This window comes from Antedon bifida, chromosome 4 (genome assembly GCF_963402885.1).
Source record: "Antedon bifida chromosome 4, ecAntBifi1.1, whole genome shotgun sequence".
NCBI lineage: Eukaryota > Metazoa > Echinodermata > Crinoidea > Comatulida > Antedonidae > Antedon > Antedon bifida.
In genome coordinates, this window is record NC_136229.1 from 24602309 (window position 1) to 24628213 (window position 25905).

Here is a 25905-nt window from a genome sequence, read left to right on the forward strand (position 1 = left end):
TAAACTAGCTGTCATGCTTGAAAAATGTTATATTTTTACCTTTAAATTCAGAATGCTCTTAAACTTGAGTTGGAAAAGATGGAAGAACATCACCAGACAAAGATTGAAATTATACAAGCTGAGTTCCAAAATGAAAAAGAAATCGCGATTGACGATGTCAGAAATCAACTTATGGACATGCATCGAACGGTTCTGTCAGAGCTTGACAGAGAATGGAATGAGAAGTTGGATAAGCTTAAAATGGAGCATGAAGAGGACTTACTAGAAAGCAATTGTAAGTCTTTATATCTATTTGTTACACATAATTTAAATAGAAATTAATTTACATAGACAAGATTTTGAGAAGGGATTTGTTTTATATAAGAGAGGGAACCCACACACTGTTCCAAAGGGTGAGATGAACTTTTGAACAATTTTACCCTCAAAATATGATAATTTTTACATCACATCACATAAGGGTAATTTATATGGACAAATATTAGGGATTTTGTTCGATTCTTATCAGAGATACATTAAGACTCAATGCATGCTTTTACAATATTCCTCCACTTATCAAGCTGTCTCAGGAATAGGCCCACCTTAGATAATAAGGATATAATATTACTGTCTGATGGGATATTGTCTCGTTTAAGCATTAATAAATACAGTTAAACTATTTAGTATAGATGCGTACTTTGCACTAAGAGAGAGGTCACTGAAGGTCACTATTTTATTCTCAAATGTTTATTTTATAACTGTATAATTACTTATTGACTTTATACTAAATTATGAAGCTATTGATTTCTATACTGTGCTTGTGAAATAAAGTATTTCATAACAAATTCTGCTTCACAATTAGAAAATGATCGACCTTATAGAAATTGCAGTCACTTCTATAGTAGCTATTGTGTATTGATTAGACACTTTCCAATATGTTAATTTTGATTAGTGAGCCTAATTGAGTTTAAGATTTTAGACATCACTACAATAATGTGCATCTTTCTTCAGTATTCAATTCCAGTTCTATAGATGAGCAGTTCAAATATCAACATTATTAGGCCTAAATAATAAAGAGAATTTGCTTTCCGGGAGCTGTTTGATTTCTTTAACTATTTTGATTTTGAAAAAAAAATGTTATTCCATCATGTGTGTAGGTAAACTATATTATTCCAATGTGTGTGTGTAGACTATATTATTCTCATGTTTGATACATCATTTAGCTAACAGTAAGCATCCAATCCTGGATGTGAAACTAACTCCTTTGAAGAAGTATTTTATTATATTTATATAAATCCAAATTACTGAGAAAAAAATGACAATGCTGTGGGTATCACTATCAGTGACTGGATCTCAATGTAGATACAAAATAAAATAAGCAAAACGCTAAAATCAAAACGATAAAGTAAAACAGCCAGAAAAATTAGCGGAGCTTTCAGTCAACACTAGCCCTTCACCAGTGCAAATTATTATATTTATATATTTGATATATATTATATATATACTGCTCCTTTTGGTTACAAAAATGATATTTTTTGGTGCATAGTTGTTTATGAGTTATATACATCCACCAATATTGTTATATTATATAAATGAAACACGTTTTATTGAAAAAGCAATAAAAAGGGATATAAAAAAATTATTATATTAAATTGTATATATATTAATTATATACATATTATTTTAAATATTTACCTATTTATATAGAATATTCCTCTTTAATTCAATAATTTAACAATTAATATGCAGAAAATGTAGAAAGGTGAAGGTCAAACATATGTCTATATTTAGCTGCAAATCCTATAATCTGTGACAGGTTCAACTTTTAGTCATATGGTGTATCTTTATGCCCCTCTATCTCCTGAACCTAATCTCAAAATATCCGCCCTAAAGGTCACTTTATGGGATTTCCGTTGGTCAATATCAATTTATCATCCCAAATAAACATTTTCAAAAAGGCTAGATTTATCTTATACCTACCTAAATTACTGAAAATGAATCAGTTTTTAGAAGATTTAGAAGTGTGCACTTCTACAATCTGGACATTTGTTTTATCCAGTGTTACCATAAACTAAACAAATGTTAATCAACCATCTGAATGTTAAATGTATTAATTTAGTTGTTGTATTATAGTTATTAATCAGTGTTTAACGGCTATGAGCTCTCACTGACTAATATAAACCGGGGCCCCAGAGCATGACCACCCTGAGTGCTAAACCAGGGTCTTTGTTCGCTGTATTACACTGTTATTAATAGTTTTTTTTAGCTACTAGGTTCCCCTGTCCCCAACATTTCTGGATCCATGTTTTTCTGAAAAAGATTCTTGTAATACATACATAGATTCCAAATATCTCTCCTTGTAATGCTTCGCATAATTTAATAGATTTTAGAACTTTCAGTTAGACAAGTAAATAGACCTAAGTAGCTTGACATATAGGTCATATTTGCAGATTCATATCACCATTTCTGATCAGTATGGTAAATCATTTACTAAACAGTAATATCAAATTTAGACAAATGCCAACAGATTCAACAGATAACAATTGTAAATAGATTGTATGTGTACAATCGGCCTAAATGTAAGTGAAGATAATTCTTTTATTTATATATTTTACATGAACTGTTTTGAGATTTTTTATAGATTAACTGCCAATCATAAAATAAATACTCACTAGACAAGTTTACAATATTAAAAGGAAGTGCCCATCAGTTATTATAGGTGTTCATGTTATCATAGCAAATAAACATTATCTTTTTTTAAAGTTATTCTCCAAATTTGATTTATCACATGTCATATTACGACCCAAGACTCTTTCAACTCCACTCCCTAAGCCTCAACTTAGTTTATAAGCACAATATTCTTCTAAAACAGTATATCCATACGGTTAATTATTATTAGCGAGTTGCTCACTGTTGAATGCATAGGTCTGTGGAATAAAAAAAAATTTGTGCAGTGCTTTTATAGATTCATTGCAAAGATTTCTGCTAAAAAATAGCACCTCCCTTTCCTTAGTTAGAGGACATCTTTGGTCAGTATTGTATGCCAAGTGGACACTTGTTGTGCTATATTTGAATTGTTGTAACATAGGTCGAAACCAATTAAGTTGTAACTGAAATGAAATGTTATAAATATCATGTGCACAGGCCCACTGTTCTTATCATTTAATCAGTAGAAATTAGCCTTTTTTAAAATCAGTACCTGATTATGATGTCATATCAGGGAGAATATTGGAGGGTTGTGTTCCATTTATAAGAAAGGGTATTGATGATAAATAACCAACACTAGAAAATGTTTCTTTAGTAGGGCTTTCTTTCATAAGACAGTATTACTTACAGATACCATACATAACGTTATTGTCTTTAAATTGACCTTCCATTATTCAACCATGAATGTAAAGCTTTTAGGTTAAAATCAAAATAATATTAATTTCACCCACTAGAATAATGGATCCTTCCATTTAGCTAACATGAGATTTTGTGTGTGAAGCCAGCCTGTGTCTTTTTGAATTAGCATAACAACAAGATATTTGCCACACATCATCAGCCTAAACAACAGTGATATATGGCCTTGGTGTTGGTAGTACTGTAGATATTAACACATGAGACAACCTAGGCCTAGAAAGGAATACACATCAACATACACTTTTACAGGCGTTGGAGTTTATAAGGAGCCAAAACCTTGTTTCTACTTGTGTCACTGTAGTAGGGTCTGATGATACTGCTTCTGCTGCTAGCTAGCTAGGCTTCAGTCATCCATCATGTAAGTTGATTAGGCCTACAAATACACAGTTAGACTAAAATCATTGATTATGATTATATCCAGTAACCCTTTTAAACTTTATGTATGGCAGTTGGTACAGTACAGGTTGTTTTGATTGAAAACAGAATTTAAGGTCATTCATATGAAAATAGCAAAAATGACATCTGTTAGAGATTATTCAATATTATTAATTATGCTTTTCAAAACTATAATAATTAATCTAAAAACCTGGCCTAGGGCATATAATAGTACATACCTACCTGTATATTTTGCTACATTGAGCAACTAATTAATAACATGCGTTTAATTGAATATATACAGCAGCCTAACAGTTTATTTTAGATAAATTAGTTGTACAGTACTAAAAAGACAGTAGTAAAGTTGGCAAACCTTACCCCCTATTTCAGGGGTGAGGTACTACCAGATTCTATGACAGTCACATTCTATGTAAGGATTTATATTGTATTGATTGATTGTATATATTTTGTTACTGTATATGAAATTATATCAACATATTTGTCAATACAGGTAGGCCTACTGCCAGTTTTCAGTTGTGCTTTATACAGAACAGTAATATTGGAGAAACATGAAGAATAAAGTGACCAGGCCTATGTGGTCAGATGGAATAACTATCCTTTAAAATTGATAAAAATATAGGCCTACAGTAATATTAATATCCCCTCTAAAAAAGCCTTTAACTACAGAATTTAGTACTATACCATTATAATAGGTTCTGCCCACTCAATGAGTCATACTGCATTGGTATCTGATGTGCTGTTCAAATTAATTGGGCCTACATACAGTACATTATGCATTGGATAAAAAACAAATTAATTAGGAACCATCATCTTGGAGAACTCATCAAGGGACATACAATTTTCTTATAGTTAAATGTTTACAGTTAGTTAATCAGTGATAATTGGATACAATACACTGATTGTAGTACTGTATAAGAAATCTTGAGTGCCCGGCCAGGCGTTTGTTATTGATTTAACAAATGAAGCTAGATATTACTAGGTATTGTTGTCTTAAATACCGAACAAGCATAACTACTAGATTTTCATGAATGATTTCATTTGATTAGTATTAGTAAAAAGGTTTTCTTTAGTGTAAATCAGTAATTAATTGTTGTTTATTAAATTTATTTCTATTTTGTGGATCTAACTTTAGTATAATTCAAGTACAGTATTCCATCTGTTCATTTCTGTTGAGAAAATGTGAATCATCGTACTCCACCTATACAATAGTCTTGATATGACATGTGTCACTGATTAATAATATTATAAATAAAAATTGCAATTGAAGACGTCCCTCCGCCAAAGGGGAAAAAGTGAAAACAAATCCAAAACCATGATCTGCAATGTAATAATATTAATAATTACACACAATGTGCGCACAAAAATGTGCATTATGGGAATAAGTGTAAAAATATCCTTCTCTTCCATTACTATACAGTACAGTAGAATCGACTTACCAAATACAGTCAACATTTTCTCAACAAGTGTAATAATTCTTTTTGTTCATTTATATAATTATAAATTTAATGCAGGAAAGGTATAGAATTTATGATACAGTACTTTGAGAATTTCTCATGGAAATGCCCCATAGTATAGTATACCAAAGTATGATTACCATTTTCTCAGAGAAGAGCAAACACAGCAAACCCCATTGAAACTAAATAGAAATGATTGAATGATTTACAGTATGGTCCAACTTGCTTGAATACTGTACATCTGTCAAAATGTCAGTATGTACAGTACATGATTTTAATCATTTTTATTTGGTCTTGAAGGTTTTTTTAAGGTTTGCAGTGTTTAGCAATACCCCCGTACCTCACCGTGGCACTACAGTATAGTACCAGTTTCCTTTCTAATACATTTCACAATTATTTATTTTTTTGGTACAGTACAATAACCTAATATTGTAACTGTTAATGACATGATAAAGACCTTTTTACTGTACATGACACGGTTTCACAGCTATTTGTTATTACTGCTAACTTCTATACAGTACACTGATTTGTAATCAATACAAATCAATATTGAATCAGTCAACCATTCACAAAATTATTTTGATTGTGTATTGTTATTTGATACTATGCATTTTTGAACATAATATTAGTCTGTATTTCTTTTAATATTTTTACTGTTAGTATTAAAGATGTATTTGTGTTTGTGTTGTATTGTTACAGTAGAATTCATCATTTGGGACACACTAATAAGTGAATACTTTGTTGGTGTCCTGTTAATGATTAATAATAATACTTATATTCTGGCAATTTCCCCATCCTCTATATCTTGCCCAATTATATAGTCAAGGCCTGATATGTTCTTAAAGTACTGTAATTAAGCATACTATTTACTGTAGTAGGCCTACAGTACAGATTCATAATGAAAATTCAAAATGAATATTCCATTGTATACAATGTATCGGTTGGCCTTGAATAAGATGTTAATAAACACATAATGTTTTTTTATTCTTTCAAAATTCATGTTACTACAGTATATATTATAAACATTGAATTCTGAAGATTCTTTCAATTTATGTTGCCTATTGTTACCATAGTGATGGATAATATTGTTACCATAGCGATATGATTACTAAATTTTTACAGTAGAAATTGTCAATTCATTAGATCAATGTTAACAAGCAATAATATCCCGTTAGCATAGCATACTGTCTCTAATATAAAGGTTATGTATGGGTTAGCAGTGAAGCTTCATATTTTCAGGAAATGTTTGTCTGACGGATTTCTTTATCATTTTTTGACAGACATTATTTTTGTATACAGTATATTTGTATATTGATATGTTCACTTTTGTTTGATGCTTTACACAGTCTGTGTATTTGCACACCTGTAGGATAAATTGAACAATCAATTTCAATATGTCCATGTCTGATAAGTCTTTAAGAATACTGTGTGACTTGAAATAAGAAAAAAAGTAGATACTTTTTTAATTTAAAGCACATACTGTACACTGTATTTTGTAGGTAAATAGCATTTAGGATAGGGTACTTAGGCGTTCAGGTATGTAAGAGTTAGTTAACAGGAGAGATGAGATTTTGTATAATACTTATCATATTAACTTAGACTTTAATAGAGTACTGAAGAAAGTTCGTAAAATGCACTAGTACAGTACAGTGCAACAGTAACTGTGGTTTTGTAAATTGCCTTATTAAAAATTATGCTGTACAAAATAAACTAAAACTCCTCTAAATACAGTAGTATAAAATACATTACTGTATACTCAGTTCAGTAGAAAATGGTAATAGTTTATTAAAATAAAAATGATCTACAGTATAGTACAGTCAGCCCCAACAGTAGTTACATAGTAAACATAAAATGTTACTGTATGAAATTTGTATTTGCCCATTGAATTATTCTACTGTACTTCAGAATCATATTTTTGTTCTGTATTTTATCATTTTACAGATAAAGCAGAAGCCAGTTCAGGACAACTTGTTGATCTTCTCCAACAACGGCTCAGTCATGAGCACAACAAAACTATTGAGGTTTGTCTATATTTAATTTAAAAATATGCTTGTTATGATAAAATTAGGTTTTGCTTTTCAACGCAGAGGGATGAAGGTTTTAATAATTTAAAACAAATTTGAACTTCAGAGCAAGAATACTGAATCAGTAGTGTAGCAGTTTACACACTGTTGTTAAAACTTGTTATTTTTGTTGGATGTTTTTATCTGTTTTTATCACTCATAAGCCAGAATTGGCTGGTCTTGTTGACATAAACAAGTGTGTGATTGAGTAATAAATAAAAATATAAAAAATTGAACTGAAGTCTCTAGATCAACTTAATTAATATTTTGTTAATCAACTGTTAACTACTGTACTATAATAAGTATTATGTAATAATGTGGTGATGTTTATTATTATTAGACTTTAGCACAGGAGTGGGATGAGAAATATATCAACCAACTAGAGAAATTGCGCCGTGAAACGGAAGAACAATTTCAGAAGACACTACAAGAAACAGAATCAGAGTACACCGAAAAACTTCAAGCCAAAGAAGAAGAGTATGAAGTTGACATAAAATTGCTGCTTAAAGAACGAGAGCTTCTTGTGGAACAAGCAGAAGGTATAATTATTTTACAAAAACATTCTTTACTGCAGATACTGCAGTACAATTTGACGTGATAACATTGTAATCAAATTATTACAAAGGCCATAAATAATTTTGACTGAATGATTAGAAATATTAGTAGCTGTCATATTAGCTTTAACATATTTTATACTGCTCAATATATGCTTTTTTATGATCTGCGTGTGAACAAAAAATAATAACTTACAATTTTGTTCAATTGTTTAGAGGGAAGGAGAAATATTCAAGAAATTCACAGAGAACAGATGGAAGATTTGAGACAAATGTTGCAGACAGAGTTTGAAAAATCTGAATCAAAAGCAAAGATGGAGGAAAAGGCCAACCTTGAAGATTATAACCAAATAAAAGAAGCTCATGATCTAGCTATTCAAGACAAAGAGAATGTTATGAAGAAAGTACAAGCCCTAGAAGAGGAGCTACAACAACAAAGAGATGTCGCTAAAGATGAACTCAATATTCTTCAAGATCAACATCAGAAGGAATTGGTAGAGTTGAAGTCAAGTTATCAGAAAAAGTTTGAAGAAAATAAAGCTATTTGGATGAAAGAAAATGAACAAAGAAAATCTGTTTATAATGAACCGGAAGAGAATTACCGAATTCCTGCACAGAAACGGAACTACACATCCATGATGACGTTGGTTCATCTCTCAGACAGTGAAGAGGATGAACCAGAACCTCCTGCTCCACGTGTCTCACCTCCAAAGTTCACGCAGATTGAAGCAGAGATGAAGGAACAGGTGATGGAGAAGTTAAATGAAGAGTTTAAGGAAAATATGGATGCCATGAAAGCTGCTCTTGAGAAAGAACACCAGAACAGTCTGCTTCAACAACAGATCCAGATGGATATGAAATACGAAATGGATTTGAATAGTACAAAGGATATGTTCAAATCTAAGATTCAAAAGCTGGAACATGATCTTGCACAAGAGCGTGAAGAAGCGTTGCAAGAATTGCGTCAAAGTTTACTAGATGATCACCAGAAACAACTGGTTAAATTACGTCTGGAGTCAGCAGCAGAGGCTGCAAGACAACTGGAAGAAGTAACTGAACAGGTAAAATGATTTAATTTAAACCAAACTCAGATTAAATCAATGTTTTTTTTTAATTAAAAATAATTCCATAATTCTTAAAGTTAAATATTGACATCATTTAAACAAATTCTCCAATAAACAGTAATAATTTAAATTTTTGAAACAAAGTCTATAAAAAACACAAGAAGTAGACAATGTATGTTCGAGTAGCAAACACCTATATTCAACTACTGGGTATGTCATAGTGAATTCATATGGGAACTATCCATAATGCATGCTAAGCTAAATTATAAAGAATAGAACTCATTAAAGGGATTAGAGTAAGCTAAGTAAGTATTTTTCAACATAATTCAGTTAATGTCTTTATCCATCGATGTTTAATCTTTAATACTTTTTTCAGATTCAACGTGACATAAAAGAAGAGTATTATTTAAAAGATGCCCAGGCAGACAAACAACACAAACAAGAGTTAGAACAACTCAAAGAAGACCTACAACATCAACACAAAGAGGAATTAGACCAATTACGAGAAGATTTGCAACATGAATTCCAATCTGAACTTGAAGCCGTTCAAACAGAGTTTGAACTTCAGACAAAAGTTGAGGTTAGAAAAACAGTTGCAGATTGCGAATCTAAACATTTTGAAGAACTCAAAGACATTAAGGAACGATATGAAGAAAATTTGAATAAAGTTAAGAATGAGGCTAAGGAAAGTGTTATTGAAAACACAGCAGCTCTTGTGACAGAATTAACTATTGAGAATGCTCAACGGGTAGAGGAAATTGAACAACTGGCAAGAAGTAAAGAACAAGAGGAAGATGGAGATTGGCAGAAAATTGTCAAAGGTATGGAAGAGAGGCATCAAGGAGAGATTACTGAACTAAAGGAACAGATAAAAGACAATGTTGAAAGAGTTGAGAAAGATTTGCTAGACAAATCAGCAGAACTTGATGAATTTAAAGAGAGTGTGAAAGAAGGAACAGCTCCTGAGATACTGGTTATGAAAGAAGCTCTAATTGAACAATATGATAATAGGTTGGATATATTAAAGCAAACTATGGATGAGGAAATAATAGAGTTGACAAGAACAATGCAAGAACGACAAATGTCAGAAATAGAAGACTTAGCTCTTAATCACCAGCGAATGATTGATAACTTTGTTGATGAACAAAATAAAGCAATTGAAGAGAAAAGGAATGAACATGAGGCAGAACTTGAAGATCTCAAAGAACAAAATGAACTTGAAACAAAGATAAAAATGGATACTTTAGAGAAAGAAACAGAAAATAAGTTTGTGAAAGAACGAGAGGATCTACAGAAAGAATATGAAGAAAAAATAGAAAAAATAAAAGATGAACATATCAAAGAGTTAGATGCTGTTGACCAAGATTTTCAAGACAAATTAAAAGAGGAGAAAGAAAAACTTGATCGAAAAATGGAACAAGAATTAGCAAATGTTAAGGATATTGATGATGCCTTAGAACTTCTAAAAACAAAGCATGCTGAAGAACTTATTGAAAATGAGAATAGAGTAAAGGATGAATTAATATTATTACACATGGAAAAGTTCCGGGCTGTAACAGATCAATTAGAAGAAGAACATAAAAATGAATTGGAGCGTGTTCAAAAAGACGTTAAAGAGCAAACAGAACAAGAATGTCAAAAGGAAATTGATGAACTTATGACCAAATTTGAAGAAGCTGTAGCTTCACACCAAGAAGATTTAACTACACAAGAGAACAGATTTCAGATGGAAAAGGAAGCTTTGAAGAAAGAGTATGAAGATAAACTTGTAGCAATGTCAATGGGATCGGATGAAGATCTTGATCGCTTCAAACTCGATTTGGAAGAAGCTCATGAACGTGAACTTGCAGAACTCGCCGAAAAGCTTGCAAAAGAAAAAACTGCTGATATTGAGCGGCTTGAGGAACAACAGGAGCAAGAGATTCTGAAATTAAAAGCAGGCAATGATTTAGAGATTGAGAACCTGAAGAAGGATTATGATCAAAGAATGTTGGAGCTTGCTGAAGAGCTAAGAAATAGGCATGAAGAAGAGAAGGAAGATGCAATGGCACGGTTAGAAGAAGATCACCAGAGAGAAAAAGGTAATTGTTATAGAATTTGTTTCAGAATTGGAAAGTAATGCTTGGTAAAATAAATTTTGAATAACTTGGCTTTCTTGTAAGCTACACTACCAAACTTTATGTTACAACAAAATATGATGTGCCCATATATGGACATGATGTCATATCACTACCATATTTGGACACATATTCTTTTGTCAAACTAGTTTGATGTGTAGATAAAGCTTTAAATAGATGAATTATAACAGTTTTACGTTATCAATATTATTATTCAATCATAATACTTCATAGGAGAGTTGGATGCTCAAGTAAAAGAAACTGAAGCCAAATGGCGGCAAGAACTCCAACAAAAAGTCAAAGAGCTCAATGAAAGTCATGCGCAGGACATTCTTGTTATTGGTGAAGAAATTGATAAAGTAAGCCTTCAGTATATGTGATTTTGGGTGTTTATGCAACAGAAAAAAATAATTGTAAATGAACAAGTAAATTAATGGTGTAATTTCAATAAACACCACAACAAATCCTCAAACTTTAGGTTTATGTTGTTTGTAAGGAACCGTGCCAAAATTATTCTACTCCAGTTACTGCAGTAATTATATTTAGTTTTTAGCTAATTTATACACACGGTTTATTGCAGCTGTAGTTACTACAGTATGATAATTCTGACATGATCCCTAATTGGGATATTGGAAAAGCACTACACAGAAAGTAAACTGTTTAGTAAAGTTAATTGGTAAATTAAAAGCTAATTTGACTAATTAAAACAAATTTGATTAATATGATCTAGTCTCAAATGAGAGGTGTCACGTTGAAACTTTACAAAATACCATAATATTTTTATGAGATGGCCAGACGCCTCACAAGTTTCCTCCTTACACAGATTATTACTGTCCCAATACAAAGTATAATCACCAATTTCCTCAATATTGGATTGTACCATTTTGCAAACAGGGATCAATTTTACAAGCAATTTAATATTTTGTCATAACTTAAATTAAATAATGTTTTTCATTTAGTTTGTAAAGCATAATATATATCGTGTTTATTTATATGTATGAAGCTATGTTCAGTTTTGACTTGAAATTAAACAAGACCCAAAAATGGAACATTCCAAATGGATAGTTATTGAAACTTAGTCATAACAATTTATTTATTTTTTTGCTACCCCAGCTTACTGAGGAAAATAACACACTGTTAAAGAAAGCAAAACAGTATGACACGCTAATTAACAGACGGGAACGTGAGAACCAAGAAAGTGATAATTTATTAGCCATGCTACGTGCCGACCTTAACAGGTTAAATGGCGAGAGGTAGGGAAGACCATTTTTTCAAATGTTGTGTATGATTTCCACGTACATAATTTTCAAATACACAGTATGCAATGAATATGTGTGTTAAAACCAAACACTAAGGACAGGATGTGAACCGAAGATCATAACCTTAGTAGGCAAACAATCTTACACCAAGCTAAAGCTACTATACCAACCTACATACTTCTACAGTCAGTTAATACTACTGCTTGGTCAATTTTTTATACCAATTACCATATTTACATCATAATTTTTATCTTTGAATTTGTCTGTTGGTTGAATTTCCCATTTGGTCTCAAGATAGTTTTGTATATTTCCTTGACGCAGAACATATTGCATGTAATGTTAACTGCGGTTTCTAATTAGGTGTATAAAAGAATATTTGCTAAAATGTTATCTTTACATAGTACAGTAGATAAAATGTAACTCTGCTTTAAGCCCCTTTTCCTACATCAATATCCCATCAAGGTTGAACAACGACCTTAAATAAATTAGGGACCATAACTTATTATTAAGCTAACTTTATTATTATTTAATTAAATTTATTTTAGTTACTTTTTACAAATAACTTGATATTAGAAAAGTAATTTTATAAACATAATTCATATGGTATTCAATAGGGACTCAATACAGCAAGCAAATGATCATCTTTTGCAAGTGCTCAGCCAATCAATTCAGGTCACTATGGCAACAGAAGACACAATTAATCGTCAACTTGCTAAACTCTTGGCATCAGCTGAGGAGAAGACATCTGAGAGTCTGAAGCAAGGAGAAGAGGGCAGAGGTGCGGAAGGTAGATCACCAGCAGAAGGGGAAGATTCAAGACTTGGAGCTTTTGGAGGTAGGAGTTGTGTGACATTTTTAAAAACAATTTTTTGTTTTGAATTTGCATTTATTTGGATAATTAAACTTAAATCTTTTTGTATTTTCATACTCAGAAGATAATTACTCTTTTTTTTCTTCCCAAGTAGCTACTTTAGAATATGAAAAGTCTGCAAGAAATTATATTTATATACCATATATATAGTTCCTCGGGTATAGTCCCACCTTGGGTATAATCTCTCACTGACTTTTCGATCACTTTCTCATACAAGCATTTCCCTGTGCCAGTCCCAGTGTATAATTTAACATTTGAACAGAGGTGGGCCTAGCCTCGAGGCCTATGCCGAGGTGATCGATTTTTTAAAAACAAATTCTCAACAAAAATGTCTCTGAATTCGACTGACATGAAACTGACTGTTTAAACCAGTATATTTTTACTATCTTTCAGGTGTGCCATTGTCCCCTACTGGAGGCCATCACCATAGAGAATCTCCCTCTCCAGATGGTATGCAGGACACCAGTGTAGCGTCAATCTACAGTGATGAGGGCCTAGAGTTATCTCAACAACTTGCAGAGAGCATCTTTGCTGGGCCAGACCTTGATGCTGAGGGGGAAGAACTTGTTTTGGGTAAGCTAAACTGTTCCTTTAAATGTGGAAGCTTTTTGGTTCATTTTTGTTTGTTTTTTTATTTGCTACTACACAATACAATTGCAGAAATGTATGAAAAAGTTTAGATAGTCTTATTAATATCAACCTTGAAAAATTGATTGTGTTTATGTGTTTGTGGAAATTAAATAAATAAACAAAAGGAAAAAAGATTTAATCAGAATGAAGATGTAATCTGTATATGAATGCAAGCATAAATATTGACTATTACAGACAACCCGGATACAATCAACATACATATTTTTATTGCAGGCGCTAATGGTCGGTTGCAGTCAGCCGTTGAGAAACTGCTAGAGATGATGGCAGCAACCACACAGCAGCTCCATCAGGCTCGTGGCATGCAGACCGAGCTACTGAACGCAACTATGAGCAGCCAAGATGAACTGAACCAGATGAGAGATCGCCAGCAGCAGTTAATGCAACAAGTGAAAGAGGAAGTTGAAGAGAAAGAGAGAGTCAGCAGAGAGCTGGATAGCACTCAGGGTGAGACAACAGTAGCTGCAGTAAAGAATGCTAAATAAATATAACTACTGTTAAATAGAATGTCTTCATCTTTACCTATTTGAGTGGGAGACTGGTTGAGTTAAACAAACCCAGTACTAATTTTGTAGACATAAAAGAATACTTTTTAAATCATAATTATTTTTCTAAAAAAGTGATGTTAACAATGTTGAGGGTAATCTCTAACCAGAGATTTTCTTCATCAGTATGAATGGATGACTAGATAAGGGGAGTTAACCAGCCTAGTATTATTTCTGTGCATGTAATTTTTTTTTATAAAATAAAATGTTTAAATAAACTTTATTTTAATAGGCTTATTACATGGATACACCGATGAACTAAGTAAAGTGCAAGGCAATCAACATCCACAATTGGAGACATTACTGTTTAAGGTAACTGAACTTGAGAAAGAGAGGGATCAACTTGTTGAGGATAAACGTGTACTAGAAGAGCAGCAGTTAGCATTGGCTGAAAAAATAGGCGATGATGGTTTTGGTAAGAAACATTTAAAAATAACTAATTTTGAAAAAGGGAAACTGTAATAGTAATAATAATACAAGTACAAAATACAATATTTATCTGATACATTTAAATGCCTTAAATACTAGATTTGAAAAAAAAAAACCCAAAATATAGAAAAACATCAGATTGTGTCCGAAGTAGCACAAGCAACATTATGTGTAATTGTAAATAAATATATATATGATAAATCCAGTATACTACTATCCCTATACCGAACTCTCTGACAACTGGTAATTCTCCCAAAACCAGACTTTTCTTAAAGTTCAAATGGTCCCAAATTCATTGTTATCAATAAAAACACATTCAGAATACTAGAATTTATCGAAAACCAGACATATTTACCCATCCAGTCCAAGAGTAGACTGTATAAATAGATGAATATATTTTTAATAGATGAAAATATATCTATTAAATATGTATGCGATAAATTTAAATAAATGTATTGATTACTAGGTTTGATAGAAGAAAACAGCAGACTGCGTCAAGAGAAGCTATGGCAGGAGCAGCAATCTCAGAAGGACCGTACTTCAAAGGAGGAGCAGCTTCACCTACTGGAGTCGCAGCTTGAAGAACAGATAACAAAGACTGAGAAGTTGCTGGTAGAGAGGAAGACGGAGAAGGAAGAATTTGATAAACAAGTGGCGTCTCTTCAGAAACAACAGCGGTCTAACAAGCAGTTCCTTGGGGTAAGACATTTTTGTTTGTTCTTTATTCATATTGTTCAACCATAATAGAATCATTTTTAAAATCAAGTAAATAAACAAAAAATTTAAAGCAAAGTGTTTATATTTGGTGACAGGAAATCAAACATTTACTGAAATTATTATGTGTATATTTTATCTAAATCTTTCCTGGTGATTGCATTTCTTTTTATAAAGGAACAAGCAACTGAACGAGAATTAGAACGTGAAGATTTTCAGAAGGAGATTCGTCATTTAGAGAATGAGTTGAAGAACCGAGGTGAAAAAGCGCCTAGTAATGAACATCTTGTCAAAGAGGTAATTAAAATTATTAAAAATACATTTTAGAATATTGTTTTCTTTAGCAAAACTTTTTATATCATTTTTCTAAAGTTTGTATTCCTAACTTTAAATGACTTTGAAATGTATAGTTGCAAGATCTTCGGGATGAACTTAGCGAGAAAGTTGACCTGCAACATATGATGGACGAGAAGATTCAGCAGTTGGAGACGGATCTCTGCTGGAAGCAAGAAACCTCGCAGGAACTCGCGAGCCAGCTGCGGGAACTTGAACAGAAACTTGACCAACAGAAACGAGTTGAGCATCAGAATCAAGAGCACGAAGAAGAACTAGAAAAAGAAATAGAAAAACTAAGACAAGTAGAAGACGAATTGACACATGATAAAGAGGTTCTCCAGCAACAACTGCAAGAGAGTCTGATCAAGTTGTCAGGATTGCAGTCACAACTAGAGGTCATCAAGCATGCGAATCTTGCACCAGCTCAGGATGATAGTCCTCCAATGGCATCGTTAGCAGAGCAGTTGTCTACAGAGAAAGAGGCTGGTGAAAGAAAACAGAAAGAGGTAAGCTTTGGTTATGACCACATTTTTTTGCCACATTTACTGTACAATTTTTCGACCAAATTTTTAGTCATGGATAAATCTATAAATAGAATAATAATAAGCTGTTTATTCTGGTTATTTTATTCTGGGAAATTTGACTCTGTATTTTTAATTAAATTTGAATGAGACCCAGATCATTGATACAGATAACATATTTTAAATGTTTATTATGATTGTTGAGCTTGTGCTTCCCTTTTTATATACTTTTTTAACGTTTTTATGAATCTTTGTATCCACAACCAAATGAATTTCATTATCATTATAATTCGATAAATTACTGTAGGCCAGGTATTTAAATACATTTTTTTCTTTGTTTCAGATAAATGAATTAGTAGAACAGTTAGATCAACTACGTGATGATGTTTTAAATCGGAATGAACAGATTGAACAATTATCAATGGAGCTAAATGTATTGAAAAACGAACACTCTGCTAAACTGGTAAGTGGTGTTTTACTACGAATACTTTATATTTATTTATAGTCTCAAATAAAGAGGCTAACATTCTTAACAATAGATAGATTGTGGGAACATGCAATTAAGGAGAATTAGAAAAGATTCTTTACAAATTTGGATGTTACCAGATTCTCAATGTCATAGGAAAATTCTGAAAATGCGGTAAAGAGAATCGTGTGTGAATGTGGAGAAAAGGAAAATAACAACCGTGCAAGATTTTAACCCAATACTATTGAGGTTTGAAGATGAGCATCGTACCACCACTTTATGACATCATTATGTTAATTACATACAGCAATGACATGATTATGTAAATATGAATAATAATAAACAGTGACTAGACAAAGGACCATTATTCTTCACAATGTTCTTTTTTCTTAATAACTTTCAGTTTCATTTTATACTAATTTAACTGTGTATTGAGTTAATTTAAAGTAATTTTTATTCTGTCTGTTAATACTTAATTAGTTAATGTCCTTATAATAGAGTATGAATAAAACACTTATCAAAACTATAAAATCATTTACAGTCCAAGCTCATTTTGTTGAATTATTAGTTGCTCATTTAGTTGAATTATTATTCAATTACAATCCTATATCACATTATGGTATTTATGACCTAGTTAGTTTCGACCCACAAATTCTGGAAAAGAATTTTTCTTTAACCTAATGTGAAAATGTTATTAATATCTGTTACTATTATGTTATTCAAGTTGTCCTTGTCTTTGGAATTACTTTTTAAAAATGTTTTTGACCAGTATTAAAATTAGCTATATGTTTAAAACTATAACTGTAACTAATGAATTGAATGTTCTGTTTTATGTAATAATATTAAAAACAAATCTACAGTAGGCCTACTAACAAAATAATAGCAATAGACAAAGATCAGTTTAAAATTATTTTACTGCAGTTAATGCAGTAAAGTACATTTTTTTACTGAAATAATGTATGATTTTATTGTGTTCAATGTAGAAGTTACTGTAAAATAAACAGTGTGTATGACAAAAACAAATAGCATCAGGTTAAAGAGATACAAAATATAGTTACTGCAGTAAGTGCATTAGAATGATTTTGACATGGTCCTTTAGTGTATGTTATATATTTTAATGCCATATCCCTTAGTGTATGTTATATATTTTAATGCCATATCCCTTAGTGTATGTTATATATTTTAATGCCATATCCCTTAGTGTATGTTATATATTTTAATGCCATATCCCTTAGTGTATGTTATATATTTTAATGCCATATTCCTTAGTGTATGTTATATATTTTAATGCCAAAATGAAATTATGTTGACTACCGGATACACTGTAAAATACTCCTAGTATTCCACATGGAACCAAAGAAATCAATTACCATGTTCGGATTATTCTTAGTGTATTTTCAAAACTGTATATTAGTACAAGTGTCTTTATTTCAATGTCATTGTTTTTAAAATACCAATCAATGATACTCATTTTAAAAATACCAATTCCACATGGCATGATAACAACAAAGGAAATCAATTCAGTTGGTACCACGTTGTGCTTTTTTTACACCAGTATTGTAGTTAATTTGTATTCCAATCAATATTTAAAGAACACAATATGCTTACGTTGCTAATAAAGGCAGTGTATGGTATTACTCAGTGCTGTTGTGTGTAATGTTGTAGAGCAGGTGCAATTAATATAGTTAGTTGATAAATTAAAACAAAGCATCTATTTCGTGTTGTATGAAGGATAGATCCACTTCTGTTGTTGGTATTTTGTAGCGTTCTAGTTGTTTTTAAAAGGTTAGTATTTTAAAAACTAGATGTGTTTATGTTTTTCCTTTTGCCTTGTGAAGTGAAAATTATGTTTAGCATAATATTATTTTTGCGCGCAACAGACAGGATAAACATAATTACTATTTTCCAATTTGTTCTCACTACCCAGTGTTTTTTTCACTGTACAGTATACAGTATTCAAATTAACAGGCACAAAATGTTATTAGACATACTTTTTAAAATAATATTTTCCTTATTATACATATTATACATATTAGAAATATTCATAATTGTTTTTATTATTTTTATAGAATGAATTAAAACATGCCGAAGAAGATAGAAAGAATTATGAAAGCAAAGAATCAATGCCAGAATTTGCACAGAAACTTATTGATGAGAAGAACTTAGAAATCGATCATCTGACCGAACAATTCACACAGTCTCAGGAGCATATTGAATTTCTGAAACAGAAGATTGATCAACAAGAATTGGAACTTGCTAGTCAGAGCAGATTTGTTAAGTCTGACACAGAGGAGGAGCGCGAGACATCACCAGTTTGTGTGGAAGAGGTACTGGTGACCAGTAGTCGAGACACAGCTCTTGGACATCCACCAGTTGGTGCAGAGGCTCCAGCTCCGGCACCGTCAAGTCAGCCTGCAGAGGAGCTGGTGAGTCTTTTTGTTCAATTTCATTTTTAATTAATTTCTAATTAATTATTGCTTAATTAACTAAGGACTCCAATGGAAATTAGCTTTTTATGCTGTCCTACAAATCTTTTTTTAATGTTCTTTTCTATATTTTCATATCTGTACCGTTATTTTAGTTTTTAAGTTATTTTAAAAGTTACAATCAAATCACACATGAACTTAAATCAACTTATAAATGAAAAAAAAAATAACAAGTTTGTAATTTCAGCAATAGTAGTAGGCAATATGTTTGTACTTTTTATATGCCGTAAATAGTATAGAAATTGTCATGTAGAGTATTGTTTTATGGTTTATGTTTTCTAATGAACTTGAAAGAGTACAGAATGAGGGCGAAGGATATAATGATTATCAAATTAGCTATGAGTAACAGCCTGCTATCTGACTTCCTTTATGTCAAAATAATAGTAATTCACTCATGCAAGTAACAATACAAGCTATCCTTTCAAATAAATCCATCGCCATGGACACATATCTTTGTTTTTGTTCGTAAAAGCTTCCAATATTGTGATCTATAGACAACAATTCAAAAGAGAAATATTTTACTACGATGTAGCTATAGGGGTTGAAATTAAAACCGTGTTGATTGAGTAGAAAAGTACTGGTCTACAGTAAGAATTGTATATATTGTTTATATCAAGTGTTTATTATGTTTGTTTTTATTGTATTAAGTTATCTTTTAATATGATGTAAATTGTACAGCTTTAGTTGGTTACCTTAAAGGTGTGTTTACACCATAAAGTACACTCTGTGTAAGTACACTGTAGTACTAGGACTTAGGTACCTTGACATCACCTCAGTATTCATTTGTAGGTATGATTATAAGCTGTATAAACCTATTTTAATTTATTATTTTGTTAGTGAATTATAATCTTATAAATAGAAGTATATAGTCGTAGCTCTATCAAATATTAGTTATAAATTAAACTAGGTGAATGATAGTCTTCCTTGGTTTAACCCCATACCCTCGGGTGAGCTTATACCTGAATTTACCATTATAATATCTATTTATTTATTAATTTCCTTTTTTCACTTTTGGACATTTGAGTTTTCTTTCGTTTTTAACTATTATTAATAATATTATTTGTTAATCCCATGTAAATATCTTAAACTTTAATTAAATATAGTACAGATTGTTAAGTTTAAAAACTCATGATTTCATATTTTGTTCTCTTTTAATTTTTCTTCAGGAAAAATTGAAGGAAGAATATGAAGACATGTTGCAGAGACGCGACAAAGAAATAAGCAAACTTCACGAGGCGCTATGCAATGAAAAAAATCGAGATGTGCTTGTTGACCCTAAAGTTCTAAAGGTCTTGGAAGAGACAGAGTTGGAGAATGATCAAACAAAGGTAAGCATGAACTCTAGACATGAATTGTGGGATTGATAATATTTGTGACTGGCTTCACAGAGAAATTATATTTGAAATTAGAATTTTATTTTATCCACAGTTACCGAGTAGTGGTGGACTATATTTAAACTGGGAAAAATCATTTTTTTATTTTGGACAATTCGGGCAAAGTTATATTTGTTAATTGTATGAAAAATGTCTTAGTAGGATATGAACGTCTATCCTCTAGGTGACAGGGCGAGTAACATAGCGGTAGACCACATAGCTATATGGTACTTCAGAGCAACTATAGGTTTGGCTGTATGGCAAAACTTTGACACATTAAAGACACCTGGAATATTATCCCTCAACTCTATTTTCAAATAGTTACTGGCACTTGTCTTCTTACTGGTACTTAAATCATTTCATGACAACTACAATACTATCTATTGTGCTTAAAAGGAAATGCCAGGTAGCAGTTAGGAAGTATTTGAAACTACAGATAGTTCAAAGGTCATTCACCATCATTGTTGCTGTCAATATGATACAAGAAGCAGTTGTTTCTGTCTGGGTTTGATTGGTTAAATTTTGTAGACAAATTTATTTATTCTGTTATGAATGTGGATTTTACACAAATGTGATGGGGAGGCTGTGGGTAAGAAAGGTTTTAATGGTGTATTGTCTGGTATTGTTTTACAGTTGTTATACTGTATAACTATACGGTGTATTCCACTGAGCTGTTTTCAGATAAACTGCAGTTGTAGCTCCTCAACTCCTTGCTTTGAGATTTTTGCGTATTGTTTGTCATGAGAAGGATGGAAGGATAATCTTTTGATAATGCGAGGAAATTTTGTTATTTCATTGACTCATGTCGAGACATTTTTATTTTTATTCAAAACTTTAGAAATTTCTTGCAAACCAATTGATTACTATGCAAACTTCTATTTCTAAGCGTTATGCTATAGTCTTTGTTCTTTTTGCCAGTTTTAAAATTAAAATGTATTCTTTTGGTATTTGTTGCCATTTTGTATTGTTTTTAAAAGTTTTTAAAAATAACAATTTCCTGTATATAATAAATATTCTTTTCCAGTGCTCCTTTGTCATGGTCTCATTCCCAAAATAGAATGTATTTTATGAAACTTTGTTTCCAAATTTCAAGTAAATGATTTTAAGAATTTTAAATTCCCACTTACCACCCACTCCACAGGAAGTAAGCAATTCAAGTAGGATGTCACAGCGTATGGATTGTCAATATCCACTATTTGGCCATATGGATAAAAAGTTTAGTTACTTGCATTACACATTTTCTTTCTAAGATTTTGGTGTATAGACATAAAATAGATTTATATGTATTTATAATTGTTTATGTTAAACCATTCATTCAATTTTAATTATCTTGCTTGTTTCTGTGTTTTTTACAGATGAAGACTTTTTTTAATCTTATGTATTTTGTTATAGTAAAGGTTTTACAATTATATATTATTATTTTATTTAATCTTATTTCCAAGTCAATAATTTGATACCATTATGGAACAGGAGAACAGAAGCATTACCTTTTCTTAAAAAACAAAATTAAAGTAAATTATTGGAAGGAGCTAAACTCACACTGTTGGTGCCCCCTGCTGACTTGGGCTTAAATCTAAGCCCAGCCATCAGCACAAGCTCAGTGGTCTGGAGGTCGAGTCCCATCTGCAGAATTATTCTCATGTGTATTTTAGTATAACGTACAATTACGCCGCATCATACTCATAGAAGCTTTGAAGTTCTGAACTATTTTATATAAATTTTTTTTTTATTCCATGTTTTCAGAAACAGCTTGAAAATGAGCTGGAGTCATTGCACGATCTTTTGGGAGTTCGTGAACATGAAGTTAGCGAGTTGGAAATGCGGTTATCACGACTGCAAGGAATGTCAATGGGTACAGATGGTGATGTAGAAAACCTCAAAGGGCAGATTGATGGGCTACACCAAGACATTAAGGTGAGATACTAATAATAATAATTTTAAAATTCTGTGTTATTTATTAAGAAGTTCTCTTGAATTCTAAAATGTAAATTAAAAAAAAATGATGATCTTAAACATGAATAATTAGTTCTTGGTATTCTTGCCTGGTCTTTTAATGATAAATCTATTGTGTAATGGGTGAGAACAGTTTTTCCTAATTTTATAACTAAATGTCACTGGAACCCTTCAAAATTAAAATTACTGTCATAGCTACAGTATCTTCTGTAATAGCAATTGCTTAGGTAATATTTTTTTCTCAACTATGTTGGAACAGTTGTATAATGTTTATATTAATTAATTTCCTTAGAGCAAAGATATAAAGATTCTACAACTGAATATCCAAGTAGATGAACTAGAAGAAGCCATTGTTCAACGGCAGCAAGAGCTAAGCCATGCTGCTGTAGACCAACTACAAGATCTTCAGAACCAGCATTGCCAAGAGCTAGCGGTGATGGAGGAGAAGCATAAGATGGAGTTGGCAGCGCTAAGAGATGCTTGCGATGCTCAAGGGGAACGTGTGAGGCAGCTGGAATCTGACTATGATAGGAGATTAACCAGTTTACAAGGACTATCACCAGGAAAAACATTACAACAGGTATATATTATAATTCCAAAGGCAAATTACTGAAAAGATGACACTGACTGTGGGTATCATTGGCTGGATTTTAATGGAGACAAATAAAATAAGCAGGAAGCTAAATACAAATGTTAAAGTAAAACAGCCAGAAAGAAATCACCAAGCTTCCGGAAAAGACTATCTCTTCATGGCTAAATAATAATTAAATAATAATACAATTAATAACAATTTGTTGGTTGTAACAGGTGTCTGGATAATTGAAAACACTGCTGTAAGAAAATATTTTAACAATAAAAATCATTTTTTTATTTGGAAAATTTCCTGGATTGTATATTGGATTATTTTAACAAGGTGAATCAGAAAATTACATTATATAATATATGTGTGTGTTTTTCTTTTAAATAGAAATTGGATGAAATAAGAAGAGAATTGACCATGCAGCACCAAGATCACATACACGACATCCAAACAAATATGGAACGGGATGCAACAATCCGCATCAAACAATTGAAAGAGGAACACAATCAAGAGGTTGATGGTCTCAAAACCAAACACAAGAGAGAGCTAGAACAAGCTATCTTGCAAGTGAATCGTGATCTTATGTCAGCGCATTCAGAGGAGATTGAACGATTAAGGAGGAATTTCCAGGACCAAAGGCAGATCACAGCATCACCAATCAGTCCCCAAACTAGTACAGGTAAGTGTAGTGTTTGTGTAGTACTTGTTGTGAATTCTAAACAGCTATGAGCTTAGATATTAGTTTACAGGTTGGTTTGTATACAATAAAAGGGGTAGTTGTTAAGCAGGCAGTTAGAATGATAATGTACTGAACAGTATAGTCAAATGACCAGAACGGTCATGCTTAAATGTGAATATATAATAAAAGACTTGACTTGGTATCTAATGTGACTACTGTTTTTATTTGCTATATCACAGTAAGCTAACTAGTAGTCTCTAACTAATGTGTTTTTCATATCAATTTGTCAATATTTTGTACACAAAAGTGACATAAAACTATGTACCATTTCAATAAAAAAAACATGAATTTTCATTATTAGAACTTGGTCAGAAACTTAAGTCTGAGGTGGATACAATGGAGCGGCTTGATAGGGACTTGTTGGGACACTTAAGATTTCGGCAAGATGCCATTGGTAAAGACAGTGAATCCACAGAATCAGGCATCGTTGACAGCACGTCAGACATTCCACTGAGGTTGCAATCACTTCTTAATCGTGTTCATAGTGAAGGTTTACAGGTTCTTTCTATGTCTGATCTTCGGTATTTACGTCAGCATACGTCTCCGCGGAAGAATGTACAGAATGGTGCGGATATTACATCGTTGCAGGAGTCGTGGGAAAATGAGAAGCAAGCTTTATTGGATGCCATTCAAGCCTTGAAAGACCTCATCTCACAAACAACAGGCCAGTGGGTAAGTTGACAGAAATGAGTACCAGATTTAACTACTGTTTTTTAAATCTAGATATATTGTAATCTGTTATACTTATTGCAGTCCTATATAAACACGTTTATCTTTTCTTTTAGTCTGTGAGATCATCTGAGACAGACTGGCGTGGACAACTTCTGAAGGCAATCCTGTATGTTTTTGACAAAGAGCGTGAGATGTTATTAGCCGAGCTCAGAACGCATGTTGTCGCCAGTGGAGATAAAGATCTGTCTGACGTACAGATGTTAGAGAGAAGAATACGAGAACAAGAGTCTCACCATCGGTCTGCATTGGATCAAATATACAGTGCTGACCGGACGTCCATTCTAGCAGAAATACAAGATCTGCATTCTCAAAACACCACCTTGACTTTAGAACTGCAAGAACAAAGACAAAAACTTATATCACAGCTAAGTAACATGGAGGAACAGACGACAAACCGAGAACGTCACTTAAAACGCCAAACCGAAACCATGGAATATAAAGTAAAACAAGAACAAGCATTGAATGCTGACCTGAAAAAGAAGTTATCGGAGGAACAGAATAAATTAAGTCAATTGTCTCTGTCATCTAGTCAAAATCAAAGTGATAATTTGATGTTGAAGAACGAAGTTGCTGACGAGAAGATGAAAGTAGATCAGTTGAACGATAACTGCCAAAGATTAGAAGAAAAAATTGTGGAGATATCGTGAGTATTTGATGACCTTTACAATAATTTTGTTGTTTTAAATTCATGTTTGCTGTGTACGCTAATTTATTCATTTATGTTTTAATCATTGTTTGATTTACAATAGTACTAATATTGTAATATTACTACTGTATTTACATATATTTATTTAGTATATACTTTAAATAATTTATCATTCTATTACGTTTTGTATACATCAACTTCCTCTATTTTTTTTTATATAAAATTAATCAATTAAACAAATCAAGTTAGTATGGCTTATAATTCAATCCATATCAAATCTATTGTATTGAATCAAAATAAATACAACATATAATTATGTAATCCCAAAAACTTAAGACCACATGGTTGCATAAAAGCGGCCCATAAAAATTTATATAAATTGTGTCAGTGTCAGGAGATTACTATTATGCAAAAAGCACTTTAGATTTTAAAAATAACAACCACAATTGGTTCTATGTTTCGTCCATTATTAGAACATTGTCAAGAAACTCATAATGTGTGTTTCTGTAATTTGTTACTGCCTATGTTCAATTATTTGTGTTGAATTAATTATACTTTCAGTTCAGTTATTAACAACATGC

General features: G+C 31.8%; 1 protein-coding gene across 3 annotated transcripts in view; it reads left to right on the forward strand.

The window, feature by feature from the left end:
- LOC144840549 (uncharacterized) overlaps nucleotides 1–25905 on the forward strand; it is a 50587-nt gene that overhangs the window by 14259 nt on the left and 10423 nt on the right. For all 3 annotated transcript variants that reach the window (XM_078696391.1, XM_078696393.1, XM_078696392.1), the window contains exons 9-30: nucleotides 52–274; nucleotides 7170–7249; nucleotides 7632–7830; nucleotides 8062–8906; nucleotides 9286–10990; nucleotides 11261–11385; nucleotides 12140–12279; nucleotides 12900–13120; nucleotides 13550–13729; nucleotides 14021–14251; nucleotides 14582–14764; nucleotides 15245–15477; nucleotides 15670–15789; nucleotides 15903–16334; nucleotides 16693–16812; nucleotides 18885–19241; nucleotides 20468–20629; nucleotides 22418–22588; nucleotides 22920–23207; nucleotides 23595–23886; nucleotides 24248–24618; nucleotides 24732–25321. In XM_078696391.1, the coding sequence (XP_078552517.1) occupies nucleotides 52–274; nucleotides 7170–7249; nucleotides 7632–7830; nucleotides 8062–8906; nucleotides 9286–10990; nucleotides 11261–11385; nucleotides 12140–12279; nucleotides 12900–13120; nucleotides 13550–13729; nucleotides 14021–14251; nucleotides 14582–14764; nucleotides 15245–15477; nucleotides 15670–15789; nucleotides 15903–16334; nucleotides 16693–16812; nucleotides 18885–19241; nucleotides 20468–20629; nucleotides 22418–22588; nucleotides 22920–23207; nucleotides 23595–23886; nucleotides 24248–24618; nucleotides 24732–25321 (7268 nt within the window). The remainder of the gene's footprint in view (nucleotides 1–51; nucleotides 275–7169; nucleotides 7250–7631; nucleotides 7831–8061; nucleotides 8907–9285; nucleotides 10991–11260; nucleotides 11386–12139; nucleotides 12280–12899; nucleotides 13121–13549; nucleotides 13730–14020; nucleotides 14252–14581; nucleotides 14765–15244; nucleotides 15478–15669; nucleotides 15790–15902; nucleotides 16335–16692; nucleotides 16813–18884; nucleotides 19242–20467; nucleotides 20630–22417; nucleotides 22589–22919; nucleotides 23208–23594; nucleotides 23887–24247; nucleotides 24619–24731; nucleotides 25322–25905) is intronic.